This window comes from Pagrus major, chromosome 8 (assembly GCF_040436345.1).
Source record: "Pagrus major chromosome 8, Pma_NU_1.0".
Lineage (NCBI taxonomy): Eukaryota > Metazoa > Chordata > Actinopteri > Spariformes > Sparidae > Pagrus > Pagrus major.
In genome coordinates this window covers 3,148,875-3,168,972 of record NC_133222.1, presented here as the reverse complement: position 1 = coordinate 3,168,972, position 20,098 = coordinate 3,148,875, and the positions used below count along the sequence as shown (strand labels likewise).

Sequence of the window (20,098 nt, the reverse complement as noted above, 5' to 3'; positions counted from 1 at the left end):
AAGTCCTATTTTTCTGTTCTCAGGGCAATGTAGTTGGACAAAAGGGAGTCAACTGTCTCTGGTCTCAGGGCAGATGTTGTCTGAGGGCAGATGAATCCCTCCTGGTCTCAGGGCAGAAGTCCTATTTTTCTGTTCTCAGGGCAATGTAGTTGGACAAAAGGGAGTCAACTGTCTCCTCTGGTCTCAGGGCAGAAGTTGCTCGAGGGCAGGTGAATCTCTCCTGGTCTCAGGGCAGAAGTCCTATTTTTCTGTTCTCAAGGCAACATAGTTGGACAAAAGGGAGTCAACTGTCTCCTCTGGTCTCAGGGCAGAAGTTGTTTTGTAGGATTTTTCCATGGCTCTTTAGTCTCATCTGGTCACAGGGCAGAGACCATTGTTTCCCAGAATTGTGTCTGAGGGCAGGTGAATCCCTCCTGGTCTCAGGGCAGAAGTCCTATTTTTCTGTTCTCAGGGCAACGTAGTTGGACAAAAGGGAGTGAACTGTCTCCTCTGGTCTCAGGGCAGAAGTTGTCTGAGGGCAGGTGAATTCCTCCTGGTCTCAGGGCAGAAGTCCTATTTTTCTGTTCTCAGGGCAATGTAGTTGGACAAAAGGGAGTCAACTGTCTCCTCTGGTCTCAGGGCAGAAGTTGTCTGAGGGCAGGTGAATCCCTCTTGGTCTCAGGGCAGAAGTCCTATTTTTCTGTTCTCAGGGCAACGTAGTTGGACAAAAGGGAGTCAACTGTCTCTGGTCTCAGGGCAGAAGTTGTCTGAGGGCAGATGAATCCCTCCTGGTCTCAGGGCAGAAGTCCTATTTTTCTGTTCTCAAGGCAACATAGTTGAACAAAAGGGAGTCAACTGTCTCCTCTGGTCTCAGGGCAGAAGTTGTTTTGTAGGATTTTCTTCATGGCTGTTTAGTCTCATCTGGTCCCAGGGCAGAGACCATTGTTTCCCAGAATTGTGTCTGAGGGCAGGTGAATCCCTCCTGGTCTCAGGGCAGAAGTCCTACTTTTCTGTTCTCAGGGCAATGTAGTTGGACAAAAGGGAGTCAACTGTCTCCTCTGGTCTCAGGGCAGAAGTTGTTTTGTAGGATTTTCCTCATGGCTGTTTAGTCTCATCTGGTCCCAGGGCAGAGACCATTGTTTCCCAGAATTGTGTCTGAGGGCATGTGAATCCCTCCTGGTCTCAGGGCAGAAGTCCTATTTTTCTGTTCTCAGGGCAATGTAGTTGGACAAAAGGGAGTCAACTGTCTCCTCTGGTCTCAGGGCAGAAGTTGTATTTTTCTGTTCTTAAGGCAACGTAGTTGGACAAAAGGGAGTCAGCTGTCTCCTCTGTTCTCAGGGCAGAAGTTGTCTGAGGGCAGGTGAATCTCTCCTGGTCTCAGGGCAGAAGTCCTATTTTTCTGTTCTCAGGGCAACGTAGTTGGACAAAAGGGAGTCAACTGTCTCCTCTGGTCTCAGGGCAGAAGTTGTTTTGTAGGATTTTTCCATGGCTGTTTAGTCTCATCTGGTCCCAGGGCAGAGACCATTGTTTCCCAGAATTGTGTCCGAGGGCATGTGAATCCCTCCTGGTCTCAGGGCAGAAGTCCTATTTTTCTGTTCTCAGGGCAATGTAGTTGGACAAAAGGGAGTCAACTGTCTCTGGTCTCAGGGCAGATGTTGTCTGAGGGCAGATGAATCCCTCCTGGTCTCAGGGCAGAAGTCCTATTTTTCTGTTCTCAGGGCAATGTAGTTGGACAAAAGGGAGTCAACTGTCTCCTCTGGTCTCAGGGCAGAAGTTGCTCGAGGGCAGGTGAATCTCTCCTGGTCTCAGGGCAGAAGTCCTATTTTTCTGTTCTCAAGGCAACATAGTTGGACAAAAGGGAGTCAACTGTCTCCTCTGGTCTCAGGGCAGAAGTTGTCTGAGGGCAGGTGAATCCCTCCTGGTCTCAGGGCAGAAGTCCTATTTTTCTGTTCTCAAGGCAACATAGTTGAACAAAAGGGAGTCAACTGTCTCCTCTGGTCTCAGGGCAGAAGTTGTCTGAGGGCAGGTGAATCCCTCCTGGTCTCAGGGCAGAAGTCCTATTTTTCTGTTCTCAAGGCAACCTAGTTGGACAAAAGGGACTCAACTGTCTCCTCTGGTCTCAGGGCAGAAGTTGTTTTGTAGGATTTTCCTCATGGCTGTTTAGTCTCATCTGGTCCCAGGGCAGAGACCATTGTTTCCCAGAATTGTGTCTGAGGGCATGTGAATCCCTCCTGGTCTCAGGGCAGAAGTCCTATTTTTCTGTTCTCGGGGCAATGTAGTTGGACAAAAGGGAGTCAACTGTCTCCTCTGGTCTCAGGGCAGAAGTTGTATTTTTCTGTTCTTAAGGCAACGTAGTTGGACAAAAGGGAGTCAGCTGTCTCCTCTGTTCTCAGGGCAGAAGTTGTCTGAGGGCAGGTGAATCTCTCCTGGTCTCAGGGCAGAAGTCCTATTTTTCTGTTCTCAGGGCAACGTAATTGGACAAAAGGGAGTCAACTGTCTCCTCTGGTCTCAGGGCAGAAGTTGTTTTGTAGGATTTTTCCATGGCTGTTTAGTCTCATCTGGTCCCAGGGCAGAGACCATTGTTTCCCAGAATTGTGTCTGAGGGCAGGTGAATCCCTCCTGGTCTCAGGGCAGAAGTCCTATTTTTCCGTTCTCAAGGCAACATAGTTGAACAAAAGGGAGTCAACTGTCTCCTCTGGTCTCAGGGCAGAAGTTGTTTTGTAGGATTTTCTTCATGGCTGTTTAGTCTCATCTGGTCCCAGGGCAGAGACCATTGTTTCCCAGAATTGTGTCTGAGGGCATGTGAATCCCTCCTGGTCTCAGGGCAGAAGTCCTATTTTTCTGTTCTCAGGGCAATGTAGTTGGACAAAAGGGAGTGAACTGTCTCCTCTGGTCTCAGGGCAGAAGTTGTCTGAGGGCAGGTGAATTCCTCCTGGTCTCAGGGCAGAAGTCCTATTTTTCTGTTCTCAGGGCAATGTAGTTGGACAAAAGGGAGTCAACTGTCTCCTCTGGTCTCGGGGCAGAAGTTGTCTGAGGGCAGGTGAATTCCTCCTGGTCTCAGGGCAGAAGTCCTATTTTTCTGTTCTCAGGGCAATGTAGTTGGACAAAAGGGAGTCAACTGTCTCCTCTGGTCTCAGGGCAGAAGTTGCTCGAGGGCAGGTGAATCTCTCCTGGTCTCAGGGCAGAAGTCCTATTTTTCTGTTCTCAGGGCAATGTAGTTGGACAAAAGGGAGTCAGCTGTCTCCTCTGTTCTCAGGGCAGAAGTTGTCTGAGGGCAGGTGAATCTCTCCTGGTCTCAGGGCAGAAGTCCTATTTTTCTGTTCTCAGGGCAACGTAGTTGGACAAAAGGGAGTCAACTGTCTCTGGTCTCAGGGCAGAAGTTGTCTGAGGGCAGATGAATCCCTCCTGGTCTCAGGGCAGAAGTCCTATTTTTTTGTTCTCAGGGCAATGTAGTTGGACAAAAGGGAGTCAACTGTCTCCTCTGGTCCCAGGGCAGAAGTTGCTCGAGGGCAGGTGAATCTCTCCCGGTCTCAGGGCAGAAGTCCTATTTTTCTGTTCTCAAGGCAACGTAGTTGGACAAAAGGGAGTCAACTGTCTCCTCTGGTCTCAGGGCAGAAGTTGTCTGAGGGCAGGTGAATCTCTCCTGGCCTCAGGGCAAAAGTCCTATTTTTCTGTTCTCAGGGCAACGTAGTTGGACAAAAGGGAGTCAACTGTCTCCTCTGGTCTCAGGGCAGAAGTTGTTTTGTAGGATTTTCCTCATGGCTGTTTAGTCTCATCTGGTCCCAGGGCAGAGACCATTGTTTCCCAGAAGTTGTCTGAGGGCAGGTGAATCCCTCCTGGTCTCAGGGCAGAAGTCCTATTTTTCTGTTCTCAAGGCAACATAGTTGAACAAAAGGGAGTCAACTGTCTCCTCTGGTCTCAGGGCAGAAGTTGTTTTGTAGGATTTTCCTCATGGCTGTTTAGTCTCATCTGGTCCCAGGGCAGAGACCATTGTTTCCCAGAAGTTGTCTGAGGGCAGGTGAATCCCTCCTGGTCTCAGGGCAGAAGTCCTACTTTTCTGTTCTCAGGGCAATGTAGTTGGACAAAAGGGAGTCAACTGTCTCCTCTGGTCTTAGGGCAGAAGTTGTCTGAGGGTAGGTGAATCCCTCCTGGTCTCAGGGCAGAAGTCCTATTTTTTTGTTCTCAGGGCAATGTAGTTGGACAAAAGGGAGTCAACTGTCTCCTCTGGTCTCAGGGCAGAAGTTGTTTTGTAGGATTTGTCCATGGCTGTTTAGTCTCATCTGGTCCCAGGGCAGAGAACATTGTTTCCCAGAATTGTGTCTGAGGGCAGGTGAATCCCTCCTGGTCTCAGGGCAGAAGTCCTATTTTTCTGTTCTCAAGGCAACATAGTTGAACAAAAGGGAGTCAACTGTCTCCTCTGGTCTCAGGGCAGAAGTTGTTTTGTAGGATTTTCCTCATGGCTGTTTAGTCTCATCTGGTCCCAGGGCAGAGACCATTGTTTCCCAGAATTGTGTCTGAGGGCATGTGAATCCCTCCTGGTCTCAGGGCAGAAGTCCTATTTTTCTGTTCTCAGGGCAATGTAGTTGGACAAAAGGGAGTCAACTGTCTCCTCTGGTCTCAGGGCAGAAGTTGTATTTTTCTGTTCTTAAGGCAACGTAGTTGGACAAAAGGGAGTCAGCTGTCTCCTCTGTTCTCAGGGCAGAAGTTGTCTGAGGGCAGGTGAATCTCTCCTGGTCTCAGGGCAGAAGTCCTATTTTTCTGTTCTCAGGGCAACGTAGTTGGACAAAAGGGAGTCAACTGTCTCCTCTGGTCTCAGGGCAGAAGTTGTTTTGTAGGATTTTTCCATGGCTGTTTAGTCTCATCTGGTCCCAGGGCAGAGACCATTGTTTCCCAGAATTGTGTCCGAGGGCATGTGAATCCCTCCTGGTCTCAGGGCAGAAGTCCTATTTTTCTGTTCTCAGGGCAATGTAGTTGGACAAAAGGGAGTCAACTGTCTCTGGTCTCAGGGCAGATGTTGTCTGAGGGCAGATGAATCCCTCCTGGTCTCAGGGCAGAAGTCCTATTTTTCTGTTCTCAGGGCAATGTAGTTGGACAAAAGGGAGTCAACTGTCTCCTCTGGTCTCAGGGCAGAAGTTGCTCGAGGGCAGGTGAATCTCTCCTGGTCTCAGGGCAGAAGTCCTATTTTTCTGTTCTCAGGGCAATGTAGTTGGACAAAAGGGAGTCAACTGTCTCCTCTGGTCTCAGGGCAGAAGTTGTCTGAGGGCAGGTGAATCTCTCCTGGCCTCAGGGCAGAAGTCCTATTTTTCTGTTCTCAGGGCAACGTAGTTGGACAAAAGGGAGTCAACTGTCTCCGGTCTCAGGGCAGAAGTTGTCTGAGGGCAGATGAATCCCTCCTGGTCTCAGGGCAGAAGTCCTATTTTTTTGTTCTCAGGGCAATGTAGTTGGACAAAAGGGAGTCAACTGTCTCCTCTGGTCCCAGGGCAGAAGTTGCTCGAGGGCAGGTGAATCTCTCCCGGTCTCAGGGCAGAAGTCCTATTTTTCTGTTCTCAAGGCAACGTAGTTGGACAAAAGGGAGTCAACTGTCTCCTCTGGTCTCAGGGCAGAAGTTGTCTGAGGGCAGGTGAATCTCTCCTGGCCTCAGGGCAAAAGTCCTATTTTTCTGTTCTCAGGGCAACGTAGTTGGACAAAAGGGAGTCAACTGTCTCCTCTGGTCTCAGGGCAGAAGTTGTTTTGTAGGATTTTCCTCATGGCTGTTTAGTCTCATCTGGTCCCAGGGCAGAGACCATTGTTTCCCAGAAGTTGTCTGAGGGCAGGTGAATCCCTCCTGGTCTCAGGGCAGAAGTCCTACTTTTCTGTTCTCAGGGCAATGTAGTTGGACAAAAGGGAGTCAACTGTCTCCTCTGGTCTCAGGGCAGAAGTTGTCTGAGGGTAGGTGAATCCCTCCTGGTCTCAGGGCAGAAGTCCTATTTTTTTGTTCTCAGGGCAATGTAGTTGGACAAAAGGGAGTCAACTGTCTCCTCTGGTCTCAGGGCAGAAGTTGTTTTGTAGGATTTTTCCATGGCTGTTTAGTCTCATCTGATCCCAGGGCAGAGAACATTGTTTCCCAGAATTGTGTCTGAGGGCAGGTGAATCCCTCCTGGTCTCAGGGCAGAAGTCCTATTTTTCTGTTCTCAGGGCAATGTAGTTGGACAAAAGGGAGTCAACTGTCTCCTCTGGTCTCAGGGCAGAAGTTGTCTGAGGGCAGGTGAATCCCTCCTGGTCTCAGGGCAGAAGTCCTATTTTTCTGTTCTCAGGGCAACGTAGTTGGACAAAAGGGAGTCAACTGTCTCCTTGTTATATGTTATAAGGAGCAGGCCTAGGCTACTGGTGCTGCTGCCCAAAATATATACAATATTCATTACCTTTTCTATAGTTTCTAGATCTTTTCATGTGATCGGATTGCGTGCCAACTCCTATAACTAATTTTGCTCCTACTGTAAGGCAGGGTCTTTCCCATACACATAGGAACCATGACTGACATGTTGACTGGTCAAGCAAGAAAAGCAACTTACCTTCAGGTAAATAAAAAGAGGGAAACATTTTGATCTGTCACCAGGAGAGAGACTAAACTGCCCTCAGACAAATAATGATTTAGACCACTCTGCCCTGAGGGCAGGAGAATGTTACTTCAGCCCTGGGACCAGGAGAGACTAAACTCCCCTCAGCCATAATGATTTAACTGCCCTGAGGGCAGGAGAATGTTACTTCAGCCCTGGGACCAGGAGAGACTAAACAACATACAGCTCTGCCTTGCACATCAAATCAGGCTACTAGATAGCCCTAGCTTGCTAGCTTCAGAAAACATATCTCAGCATTATCATTATAGTGAAATGCACATACATTGTGCCATAATGACACGTCACCCCGTAGCAATCCCTTCACATTGACATTTTAAATGCATGCAATTAAGTAGTCCAACTTACAGCTCTGCCTTGCACATCAAATCAGACCCAGAATGCTAGTTCAACTGGCTACTTGCTAGCCCTAGCACATGCAGCACTAGCTTGCTAGCTTCAGAAAGATATCTCAGCATTAGCATTATCATTTGAGTGAAGGGAAATAATCTTCCAGAACGTTACTCTAAAGATGAGCTCTCAGGTACCAAAATTTTGACGCTGATTGATTTAATGTAAATATGAGTTCGGTACCCAACTCAGAACCAAAAGACAGCCGTCTTTGCTGAGGAAAGGCTGTGGTACTTACAGGTCAACAACTTTCTCTCACTTCAGACTAAATTTTCTTTAACAAGAAAAACCCTGAATGAAAATCAGACATTAAACTCTGAATAATAAAACTAAAATGTCACAGACAAGAGAAATCTTGAGCTGGTTGACATTTGAATGACTGTTAAAATGATTTATGTCACTTTTCTTTCTCATGCGCTGTGGGTTCATTATTTCCATGTGACACACTGCTTCATCTTTTTTTTATGCAAATCACCTTCGAAACATGAAGATAAGCAGAAAAATGAAAGGCAGTGTTTTATTGTAAAGAATAGTCTTCAGTTGTGACACGGATGTGGGATGAATTCATGAATGTTTGAGCAGCTCTCACACGTGCCTGTCGTGTTTTTTATGACTCAGTCAGAATCAATGTTGTGAGGAAACATCATTATTAATCCTCGCTGATGAATCTGACACAGACGTTCCTGATAAACACACAGCCAACTATTAAAACTCTATTAATGTAAATATATTCAGACGTGTGAGATGCAACAGTTTGGCTGGTTTCCCCCCCGAACTCATCCCATCACTGCTAACCTCTGTAATTAGTTTGCCGTTTATCTAATTTCCCGATCTAATTGAAACAGAAGGATGCCTGCGAGAGAGAGAGGGGCACAGAGAGAGAGCGACGGGGAAACAGAAACACGTTCGTCCTGTCGAGAAGGAATTAAATTTACCCTCTAAATGATGTGTAATTGAAATGCCAGCAGCCATGATGAAGCTGTCTGTCGAGTGCGCCGCCTCATCTCAGTCAGCGTTGGACTTTCATCATCATCATCGGTCATCGAAGCCCGTTAGCAAACGAACGGCATTCAGGTCGCCTCTTTCCACTTCCTGCCAGAAATCATGTTCATTCATGAAGTTTCTGGTGTTGATGGATAATTCATAATGTTTTTTTATTTTAGTCGGTGACGTCTTTCAAGTGAGTGGCTGAGGAATAAGATGAGATTTGTGCAAATGAAGAAGCTGTGAATGTTTCCCTCTCTTTCTGCCAGAACGTCAGTGTCACTGTTTGTCTCATGACCCAAATATTTTCACAACTACAGGCCACAGTTCTAATAAATCTTCAGGAACAACTATGTCCCAAATTAAATATTACACAACTTAAATTTTCATATTGCGTGCAGTGCAGACGACAGAGTCTAACTTTGCATGGTGATACACCAATCCTTCCCTGTTTGGAAAGGTTCAGGCAGCAAAACTACTTGATTTAGTTCATGAAAAGATGAAGTTACGTTAATGACGTGTTGATGAAGGTTCTCAGTCATCCAGGTCATGGTAATTCTAGGTTCTGTATCGTAGGCAACTGGACTTGTTCCAGTTTCTTGAAGACGTCTCACGTCTCATTCAAGAGGCTTCTTCAGTTCTAACAAACTGGAGGGGAGTTGCAGGCTTTTAAACCCTGTGTGGGAGTGTCCTAACAGAGTCGTTAGCTCTGAGTTTCAGAGTCGTTAGGGCCACTTGTGGGTCGTTGACTCAGTTAGCCTTTATGTGGGCTGCTAGGGCTAGGTGAGCCCAGGTGTGAATGGTTTGTAAGCCGTTTGGGGCAGGAACTCAGTACAGCATTGTAGATAAGTGATAAGTAATGTCGTAGGCCACCTCCTCTGTTCAAAGATGGTCGTTCCAGTTTGACATAGATGGATTCCTTTACTCCTCGTTCAAACCATCTGTCTTCTCTGGCCAAGATGTTCACATTGTTGTCCTCAAAGGAATGATTTTTGTCCTTCAGATGTAAGTGGACAGCAGAGTCTTGACCTGAGGAGTCGGCCCTCCTACATGACATAATGTACGTTAGCTAACAGACGTGAGGATTTTTTGGTTTCACACATGTGACACAAACACTGTCTCGCTCCACTAACTGTCAGTGAATTAAGCTTCAAAATATGACACTTTGGACATGATGGGCTCCGTGTTCAAGTTAACAATTATACATTATATGCAACGTCTGGTTAAACTTTCAAAATAAAACGTGGTGAATGCTTTGAACGCTATTAACGTTATCAAACGGTTGCAGTTTGGTTTGGTTTATACAAAAACTTCTTGGTTAGGGTCAGCAAAAGATCACACTTATAATAACGTAAGTTAGTTAAGAGACATAACTCAAGTTGTGTTACATACGTGACGAGACGTCAATTATGTATGTTCACTTACTTTTGTTACTTAAATTAAAAACAAATCCCTCTCGACTCTTCGTCACAAACGGTATCCGAACTCCAGTTTTCAATGGGACAGTCGTACAAATACAAATCAATGAAGTTGATGATGTAAAACATTAAAGACGTTTTTTAATTATGTTGAACAGCTTCTTATGTTTCGGGGGATTTGGGGTTGTAATGTTGAGGAAAACTCAACAACTAAACATTTGCTGGATAAACAGTGTCAGTATCAAGTTAACTAACAACCTAAACTTATAAAATATAATATAAAACACCTTTTATCACTGTTATTAGCAGCAATGATAAATTACAAAGCAATATACAATACTTTACAATATACAAACTCTGCTGCAGCTGAACTAACACTGTTAATAATACAAACATAATAAACACATAATTACAGTTTGACATTTACAAATCACTGCACATCAACAAAACTCTGAATTATTTTCTTTTTGACAGCAGAAACTTTGAGTCCAACTCTTGTGCTCATTGAACAAACAGCTTCTTAATGATGGCACGGCTCAGTAAACTGAGACTTATGGAAACACTCGAGCCTAATTGTCTGTCAATGATGGGAAATTATGAAAACTGTCAGGTTAAGAGGGCGCGGAGTGTTTAGGAAACATCCAGACTGAAATATCTTTGCAAGTATTGGATGGATGGCTACGAAATTTGATTCAGACATTTGCATGCGTCCCCCCAAGATGAATTGTGATAATGTTAAAATAACACAGAGACGCTGCATCACGGCTGTCGACTCTTAGTCTGGTGTATTATCAGTGAGGCTACTTTTTAAAGACACCTTTGACCAAAAATGAAGTGTTTACGTCAGAGTTGGTCCTTTTTTTTCAGGTGGTTACATATTTTATTAATGTGAGATTCTATAGTTTTCTTAATTATATAATTAAGTTAGATGTAAACCATCTAAAAGCATGAATGTTATCAAAGGAAAAAAACTTGAAATTGGAGATTTATGTGATCAGCTGTTATGTTTATATGTTGAACATGTTTTATTGTTATTGTTTGGAGTCGTGTTTGTGTCCACATGATGACTGTAGATCCAATATTCCCTCTCTTTTAGCTCCATTTTTGGTCTCCACCATCTCCCGAGGGAAATGTCTTCCTCTTTAGTGGCTAAATGCTCCATTATGTTCACCAGCTAGTATCTAACTGTGTCTACCTGCTGTTTGCTGCCGAGCAGTTAGTGTAGAGTGAGCGTTTGGGGCCGAAAACGACACCAGGAGAGCTGTGTGGGCTGAACCAGAACAATGAGCTGAAAACTGATTATTTAGCTCCATAAAGCCGAGGGAAGCTGCAGATTTAGGTGATAATTCAAGTCAACGATGATCCAATCCATACTCCAAACGAGATCCGAATTTAATCTAAATATAAGATGATCACACTTAATTAGAATTATAGTTTTTGTTTGTGAACAAGATGAGAAGTTTCCTCCACGGAGGCCGGAGTCAGACGCGGACTCACGGAGCTTCTTGTAAATTCAAAACACCGCATTCAGCCACACTTTGAATTTCCAGGATCAAACATGTATTCTTTAAATATTGAGGAGACACTCATCATCTGCGGCGAGCAGCGATCATCAGCTGCTCGGCCGTACATCTCCTCCCTGCCTCGGCTGTTTGACATCCTCCGCTCTCCGCACGCCGTTCAAGGCTCATTCATTACCGCCGTGCAGACGTGTAATCAGTCTTTACTGCCGGAGCAAATGTCTCCCCTCGGACAGATCCCCCGCTGCCCGCCTGCTATTAAAATTAAATTGGATTTCATTTCTAAGCCCCTATTAATTCAGAGAAGTCTTGTCTGTTGATGGAGGGTCCAGTCCGGCAGTTAGTTTCCTCCTCCTCTCTTTGGCGCTCCTCTTTGCTCTCCGGCCGGCGGCGTGATTGCAGAGCGCCGCCACTCTAATAACGGTAATTACTCAGTGAACATTTTTTGGGACTTTACAGAGTTTTCTAATAAAAGATGACAATGTCTTCTGCACTCTGTCATTTAATCACGGCTAATGAGATGGAGCCAAATGTATTTTTTTATGTTAATGGGTTAGTTATAGGAAATGTGTCTCATTTCACATTCACCATAATCCTTTGTGAGTTACACTCTGCCTGGTGGCAAGGACAAACTCCAACACCTTTGCATTCAAAAGCAAAAGGAAACACAGAGAGGCTGAAAGAGCTCCGACGGAAATGAGTAAAGTTTGTTTACAGGCGTCCATTTTCTCTCTGAATGTCGATGTTTACAGTCTTAATTAGCCCAGATTGGAGTAAGTACCTCAACGTGATGATGTCCAATAATTAATTCAAATTGTCATTAAATCCACGATGATATCAAAAACAGGATGAACCCTATAGAGGCACATTTTATGGAAGCTCAGTGCTTATCTTCACATATCCACAACTTAAGATATCAAAGACTGTTTTCGTAGTTATGAGATTAACTTTTTTAATTACTGGATCTGTATCTCATAATGACTGCGAGAACTATCCTATAATTATGAGGTCAGGATCTTGAATTTATTAAAATATTAGCTCAGAGTTGCAAGATTCATAACTGTGACAACTAAGTCATAATTACAAGATCTGTATCTCACACTTTAGGAAAATAAATCGTAATTAAATGCCCCGTGTGTCAGAATTTAAATTTAAACTACACTTCCCGTATATAAATAATGACTAAACAGTCACGCCACATGATCCATCCCAGCTGTTCTGGAGCTTCTGATCAGAACTTTAGATCCGTACTGTGCTGTTACATGTTCGATCACCTGACACTGTTTTATGTTCCAGGGTTGGAGAAAGTTGGCCGTGACTCCACCTACGAGCAGGAGGGGAAGGTTCAGTTCGTGATGGACGCCGTGTACGCCATGGCGCACGCTCTGCACCACATGCACCGCGAGCTCTGCGCCGGATACCCCGGCCTGTGTCCTCGCATGGCCAACATCGACGGGAAGGAGCTGCTGGCCCACGTCCGCGCCGTCGGCTTCAACGGTAAGATCGTCAGCGTCTTCGTCATCATTCGTCCTCACATTTGTAGCGTTTTTCAACTCATTAACATTTATTTTACTGCAACTGTTCGGTCCCGCTCAGACACAATGTTTGGGAAAGCAACCTGTTCAAAATGCATAAAAGGTCTGCCCGCTAATCAACGACTAAATCAGTCGAGGAGCCGCAAACCTCGTCTGTCTGGTCTTATTTCAGAATGACTTCAATGAAAATAGATCAAACAGGAGGGCAGAGCGGCTCCACACATTTCTGTCTTTGTTTCTGCTCTGATGTTCTCACTGCTGAACCAGATCAGACTCTGATAACTGCTTCGTCCAGTGTGACGGCGCCATCAGGAGCCAATCAGAAGAGGGAGTTACTTTTATTTCTTTGACTGAGTGTAAATCTGATGTTTTCACATCACGGTGATGCACTAAGAACAGTTTTACAGGTAAAATGTGAACTGAAATTGACAATGTTATCTTATTTGCTCGTGTTTTGTCTACTTGCACGTGTTGTGTTAAGCTGCAGCATGTTTGGCCTCGTCAGCCACCGTAGTCCCCTCCACTTAGCAGCGTAAAAGGTGCTAAAATGATTTCTTCTTTACTCCATCGTCTTCCTCGGCGTCGCGGTCTGAGCTCTTCTCACGGCGGTCGACCTCCCGGCAGGTGGAGGCCTTCGTCAGCAGGAAGTGTGAATGCTGACGCCGTCATCAGGGAATCATCCACTCATTATTAAACACCAAATATGGTCGTCGGGGTTTATTTCCTCCTGTTTCCACATTCATTATCCTCAGCTCAGTGGGAGCTGCTGCAGTCTGCTTTCACACAACTTCAATAATCACAAAACGTTACACACACTCAGCTCTGGAATACATTAAACCTCACACTCCTCATATATACTGAGACGTTATTTACAGATCCAATATCGCAGAAAATATGCAGGACTTTGTTCTTTCTATAGAGTTTATAGTTTGAGGAGGAGAAAATGAGGGATTGTGATGGATTATGATTATTGTTTTGTCTTATTTGGGTCGTGTTGTTCATCATTTCTACCAGTTATAATGACACTGTTAGTTTAAAGTTAATAGCTGAGTTCTGGTGAACATGGTGACATCTTTATACAGAAGTCTGATAGGTCGAGAAGTATGAGCAGTCAAGCAATCAAATTTTGTCTGCAATTCGTTGGAGCTTCCTCTTCTCATTTGTCTCACAGCGTCCGGTTGATACTGTCGTCTTATACAAGTGAAAAGCAGCGGCCCTGATTGGCTCACAGATTTTAGATAAAAAAATCAGCTTTGATTAGCTTACAACTATCTACCCCATCTTATTGTGTGCTGCAGCATCTGTTATTATAATTAAATGTTCAAGTAGTCTGATGCAAGCAGCTCATTAGGATCCACATTTACATTTATTGTTAGGCGGCGACATCTAGTGGCTGTAGTAATTATGACAGGAGCAAAGGAGGAAGTCAGTTGAAGTCTGCAGAAGGAGAAGGAGAGAAGGAGGGTTGGATGAATCAAACAAGATCGTTTGATCGATCGTTTTATTAATGTTTCGTTTCTTTCGTCTTTATTTGCACGTTTGGTAGAGAGTCCAAACGTAACGGAAAGTAATCAAGTTACATTACATTAATATTGTGATCGAGGACGAGGACGTGTTGGACCCTACGTACAGTAATACATATTATTATTGATAAAACAATGTGGAGTAATCAGCTTGTTACACAATAATAAGACCATGTCACAGAAAACTGGACTGTAACAACAATTTCTTTATGATATCATAGTGTTATAAGAGTTAACACACATAGTAAACACACACTGACCAGTCACAAACACAACCAGCTGGTTTTATCAGTGCTGCTACGTCAATATCGGCCGACATTTAAACGCCGTGGATGAGCATCTCTCATTGTCACTCAGCTCCGTCGGGAGTTCTTGGTTATTAAGATATTGATCAAAGTGATCACGAGCAGCAGATGTGACCCACGGTGACAGGACATGTTCTCATTTTTTATTGTAGACAGGAAGTTAAAAGACAACAAAAGCAGAAAGCGAGCCCTCGTGTTGTTGCTGAAACACGTATGGTCAGTTTACCATCCACAACAAATCCCACCACTGTTCGTAGGATTTATTAGGGGCTCCAATAAAAAAATGATTCATTTATGTGCTTTTTCTTCCTGCCGGTAATCCTGTGTAGGAACATGTGAGGTGAACCTTCTCTCTCCGGCTGAGTCAAGGCCATCCACTGGTTTCACAAAAAGCTTTGATGGAGCTCACATTCCCTCTCTGGCTTCTGAATGCAGCTTTTTTTTTCTGCCAAGGCTGACTTTCCTTTCACGACTCTGCACAGAGAATTTCTGTCATTTAAAGTGAAAAGAAAAAGCACATGTTCCCGGAGAGGGCTTCATCTTCTTCTCTCCGGCTGAAGGCTGAAGCTCACTGTGACATTTTCCTTTTTCTTTTTTCAAGGTGAGCGTGTTTGTCAACCCTCTCAGGGACCAGATACACAACCACACACTGTAACTCCACCTCCCGACACGTGACTAACAGAGACACCAAGAGTAGAAATAAAACATGAGGGACTCTCCGTGAACCAACAAGAAACAGGTCTCTGAGTGAGATTTATTCCAGGTGTGTAGTTTCAGATAGGAAAAACATCACCCACTACTGTAAACTGTCAAATATTACTTATTTAAATTCAGTTTAATGTCATTTTTCGGTCAGTACATCAGTCATGTTATACCAAAGTCCTTTCAGGCCAGTCTCGCCTCTCAGCAGCCGTCTTGCTCAGGTTCAGGCTAATAAGACCAGGCCTCGATCTAAATGAACAGGGACGTCTGGCTAGGATGTGCAACGAAAGATAAATATCTGGACATGTAGGACTCGTTTCACACTGGAGAAAATGCCCACTAACATCTGTCTCTTGTCGTCAATGTAAATGTGCATAACCAGCATTTACTCCTGCATCAGTTGACTCGGGTCAGGTCACTGATAGTCACGGCTATTTATCAGCTCTGGCTTTGATGGGCTGTGATGAAAACACATCACCCGTCTTTAGCCCCTTGTCAGGTGTGCTGCTATGATGTGTGTTAAAGTGTTGGACGCTGACTTGTTAATACTTTTAAATCCGTCTTGGTTCAAGCATCGGTCAGACGGCGCTGAGTTTGAAAGAGAGACTTGAAGTGAAGGTGTTTACTCCATATTGTTTGAAATGTGCAAGTCTCCTCAGAGATGAGAAAGAAGATGTCTCACTCCTTTGTTATTAATTAAGACTTTTTAAAACAAGTTTTAACGTTGTCTGGATGAAGTCTGAGGAGGTTTATGATCTGCTGCTTTGTACATTTCCTGTTTTTCTTTCGCGTCACAATAAGCTGCTTTCACAGTCCACCTTTTGTTTTTTTTTGTTTGTTTTTATGAGGCCGGGCTGCGAACGTTACAAAGATGTTTAAATGTGGAAAATCTCTTCCGTGGCTTTTCAAAGTCCGTCTGCAGCCGCGTCAGATCAGTCGAAACTGTCGTGAATCTCAGCTGTGCGCTCGTCTGTGCAGCAACGTGATTGGATGATGTGTTTACTGGTAAGGCTGTTATAAAGCAGACGGTGGTGGGATGTGTGTCATACAGCTGCCATCTCTGTTGTTACAGACTTTTCTATTCAAAATGCTTTAAATAGTTTGTCACATCACTTTCTCTTCCTCTGTTCAACCAACAAAACTGTTTTCATTCACTAATTATGGCTGAAATCAAGAAAAATCCTCTCCTCTCTGGTATCTTTACCTTCCTCTCCACCAGGATTCCTCTTGTAAATTATAATACATCAGACAGAAGATCTTCCTCTTATATCTCCATATGTCTCCCTCCCCTCTCTCCTCCTCTCCCTCCCTTCTACCTGCAGGGATTCGATTTGAATAATTTTTCTATCTACCTGCTCAGCACAGAGAGATACGGGACAAAAATAAAACAGAGAGAGGAGGAGATTGAGCAGATTTTGTGGGTGATGCGCTCTCAGGGATTCATCTCTCTGCAGCTGATGGATGTGAGGAGCTGCTGGCTGTTATTTCTTCAGGAGGAGGAGGAGAGACATTAAACATTGAATCAGCGGTGAATTTTCAGCTGCAGGCCCGAAACAGTAAATCTGTGCTCAGTTAAAGCCGGTTCGAGGCTGCACGCCGTCGTTTTTAAACATTAAACAGTTCGTTGCCTCGTTCAGTGAATTAAAGCAAACAAGGGCAGAAACAGGAAACGTGTCACACACAGGAAGATTAGTCAGTCGTCTTTCAGATTAAAGCCCGGAGGAGAAAACATCACTCTGCAGGAAAATAATGTGTTTGTGTGTTTCCTGCTCTTATATCTTTGAGAGGACCCAGTCTGACTTTTTTGATTTTTTTATGACATTGTGGAAACTTTTCAGTCTCTTCTCAGTCGAAGCAGCAGTTTCAGGATTACGACTGATCATCAAAAATCACACCAGTTTTGGGACAGAGAACTTTATTGAGCTGTGTAACCCTTCACTTTACACTTAATCTGTAATAGCTCCATCAAAACTCACGAAACCTGGAGACATTTTCATCTGTGGCGACCTAAAATCGGGTGTTTTTTTAAGGAGGCCTGGAGACATTTCCATCCGTGTTTGTGGCGACCAAAACAGATATTTTGGGCCAAACCATGATGTTTTTTCTAACCCTCAAGTGGTTTCCGTGCCTTAACCTAACCAGAGAGTTGTGACAAGAGAAACAGAAAATTCAACCTGTGGTGTTGCAATAACATTTATTCTGTCGATTGGGTCGGGGTTTTGACTTATTTTCTCGTTTAATGTGGAAGACTTGTTTGCTTTTCCCGCCTGATGTCAGAAAACCTTCACTGGGGCCATAAAATGCAAAAAAAATGTACAGAGAAAGGAAACTAAAAACTGCTTTGTTCATTTGTTGTGTAATGATGAAGTTGTGATCATTTATAAACTAATATTTAGAACGTTTTCAATCATTTTTCTGTTCAGTTGTCAAGTAAACATCTCCAATATTATCTGGTTCCTGCTCCTCTTTGGACTGACTAATCCTCTCCACCTATAGAGGAATCAGCTGGACTGCGGGTTACTACAGATAATTCGTCGTATAGTCTCGGTGATGAACTGAAGATGATGATAACGAGTTAATCTGCAGCCTCAGAACGTCTCCTCGGGCTCCTCAGCTTCCGAGCGCTGCAGCGGCACACGTGCATCACCGCTGAATCCTGGCTCAGCAGCATTTGGCTCATGTGTGATTTTTGCCTGATTGAGCTTATTAAGGCCTCCACACACACACACACACACACACACACACACACACACACACACACACACACACACGGTCATGTCATGCTTCGTTTGGGGCTTTCCTGTGTGAATCTGTGAACAGCATGCTCCGTTGGGCCTTCACATACATCAAACGTTGACATAAATCAAACTCTGGCTGCCTTTGTGTTTTTTTATGCTTCACTTCTCTGAACACGGGGCAGCGAGGTTACCCATAATTCCATGTATGAAACGCAGGGAATCCAGCATGAAGCGAGGACACTGCGGCGGCGGCGGTGGCGGCCGGGGGGGCTAATCGCTAACTCACCCGTGTGCTCCTCGCCTGTGCGCTTATTTTTAGAGGAGCGTCGGGGAGGCTAATTGAGACGCTTGTGCTAATGTTAGCGTCCGCTGTGCTAAAGCCATCTTCGAGTCCTGTTTGAACACGATCAGCAGAGCGAGGGGGAGAGCAGTGGGGGAGGCGGGGAGGGTGGGAGGGGGCGTCAGGGAGATCCCCCCTGATTCATTTGGACAGTGGATGCTTACTGAGAGGCGATAAAAGCTTGTTGTTGCCATTTTTAAGAGGGATGCAGCGTGACTGACCCTGTGGAGCTGCAGGAAGAGAAAAACTCTTTACAGTCAGATCAGCGATGGAGGGAGGAGGGGGAGGAGGGGGAGGAGGAGATACTGTAGGTGAGTGAAGTGATGAATATGTGAAGAGCTCTCCTCCCGCTGTGACTTCACTTCAAATATGCTGCTTTTTATAAACTGCTGAACAAAGCAGGAAGAGGAAACATCCAGAGAGAGCTCAGCGGTTTGTCTCCGCGCCGTGTGAACTTCAGGATTAAAGGAGCAGTTCTGCATCCGGGGAAAATACGTTTTTTTTTTCTCTTTCTGTCAGAGTGAGACGTTCAGCTGGATCTCATGTCGAACTCCGGATGGTGCATCTAAACCCTGAGGCCACCAGCAGCTCACAGATAAACATCAATGAGCGCATAAACAGAACTGTAAAAAAAACAAAAAACAGTTTGTGGTTTCGGCGCAGGAGAAACGCTTCAGTCGACCAATCATCAGCCAGACAGACACGTGAATGAACTGTGAATCAACCCATCACTGATCCTCAGTGTTTGAACTTCCTTTGCAAAAAACTTGACTTTTAACCACTCTAACATGAATGTGATGATTGTAGAAATGTCAACCATGGATGAGATCGCATGGTTTGTAGAAACATAAAAGTTCCCATGAATATCTGTTTGTTTTTTTTAATTTGACATCGGGACGTCAGAGCAGGGAGGATGTGGGTGGATGACATGGTCGATATGAAACGAAAATACGGTGAATATCATCGCCTCGGCCAGGAGAAAGTTTCTGAAAAGTTGAGAGATTTTTGACTCGAAGCGTTCGTAGAAGCGTCTTTTCTCTGGGCGGCCGGCTGCTGCTGCAGATGCTCGCTCTTCATTGGGAACAATTTAAAAAAGACGCTGGCTGTGGACTCAGGCCCTTAAACTGCAATTTTTACTTGATGGGAACTTCAACTACCAACATTTTATAGTGGCTACTGGGCTGGCTTTTTCTACTTTTAATTGAAAATAAAACCACTGAACTACTTTCAGGTTATCGGCTGTCTGCAGGGTCTCTTCTCTCTCACACTCTTTTTTGAAAAGCTCAAACATAATTTCACAAATCTCCTCTGCAATTCAACATCCGTAATCACCCACCAGCAATCCTCACCTGTCAAGATTCCTGGTGGGTGATGACAGATTTGTAAAAGTAGATGTCAGCTTCGCTCCCTGTGGCATGTGAGATCAAGACATCTGACGCGGCTGACAGACAAACACTCCGAGGTAATCAGAAATGATCAAAACTGAGTGAGGTTGAAATCGACAGAACATCTTCACAGCTTAACGATCAGTGAATGAACCCGAATGAATGTAAAGCTGCAGGATGCAGATGTAAGAGCAGAGTGCAAAAACGCTCAGAGGTTTTTATCACGCTGATGAATAGACGACCTGCCGGGCTGCAGCTCCGACCGCCCACACCGTCCGCCAAGGTCTCTCCAAAACAACAGAGACCTGTTCAGTAAAACTCTGAGGCCTCGCTCCGCTGAGCTCCACACATTTCCTGTCAGCGCGGTGAAGAAGAGCCGCTGCTGTCGGATCCATTGAGATCGAATGAGTAGATTAATGGAGCGTCAGGCCTCTTTCTGCTCTGATTTGATTGCAAACTGCAGCTGTGACGTCGCTGATGGCTGCAAAACATCACCTTGAACAAGTATTTATAGTTTAAGTGTCAAAGGATGATCTCTGTGGAAACAAGTGTAGGTAAAGACGACGTAAGAGACTTTTAATCAGGTCGAGCTGACGTGAAAAATGACTTTTAGACTATTTTACATCACATCCATGACAATGCTGTGCACCTATTTAACAATGTAT

General features: G+C 44.7%; 1 protein-coding gene across 1 annotated transcript in view; it reads left to right on the top strand.

The window, feature by feature from the left end:
* The window catches only part of grm8b (glutamate receptor, metabotropic 8b), a 117,783-nt gene that overhangs the window by 78,907 nt on the left and 18,778 nt on the right, over positions 1 to 20,098 (top strand). Inside the window, exon 6 of the mRNA XM_073472134.1 lies at positions 12,202 to 12,402. Within this exon, the coding sequence (XP_073328235.1) occupies positions 12,202 to 12,402 (201 nt within the window). The remainder of the gene's footprint in view (positions 1 to 12,201; positions 12,403 to 20,098) is intronic.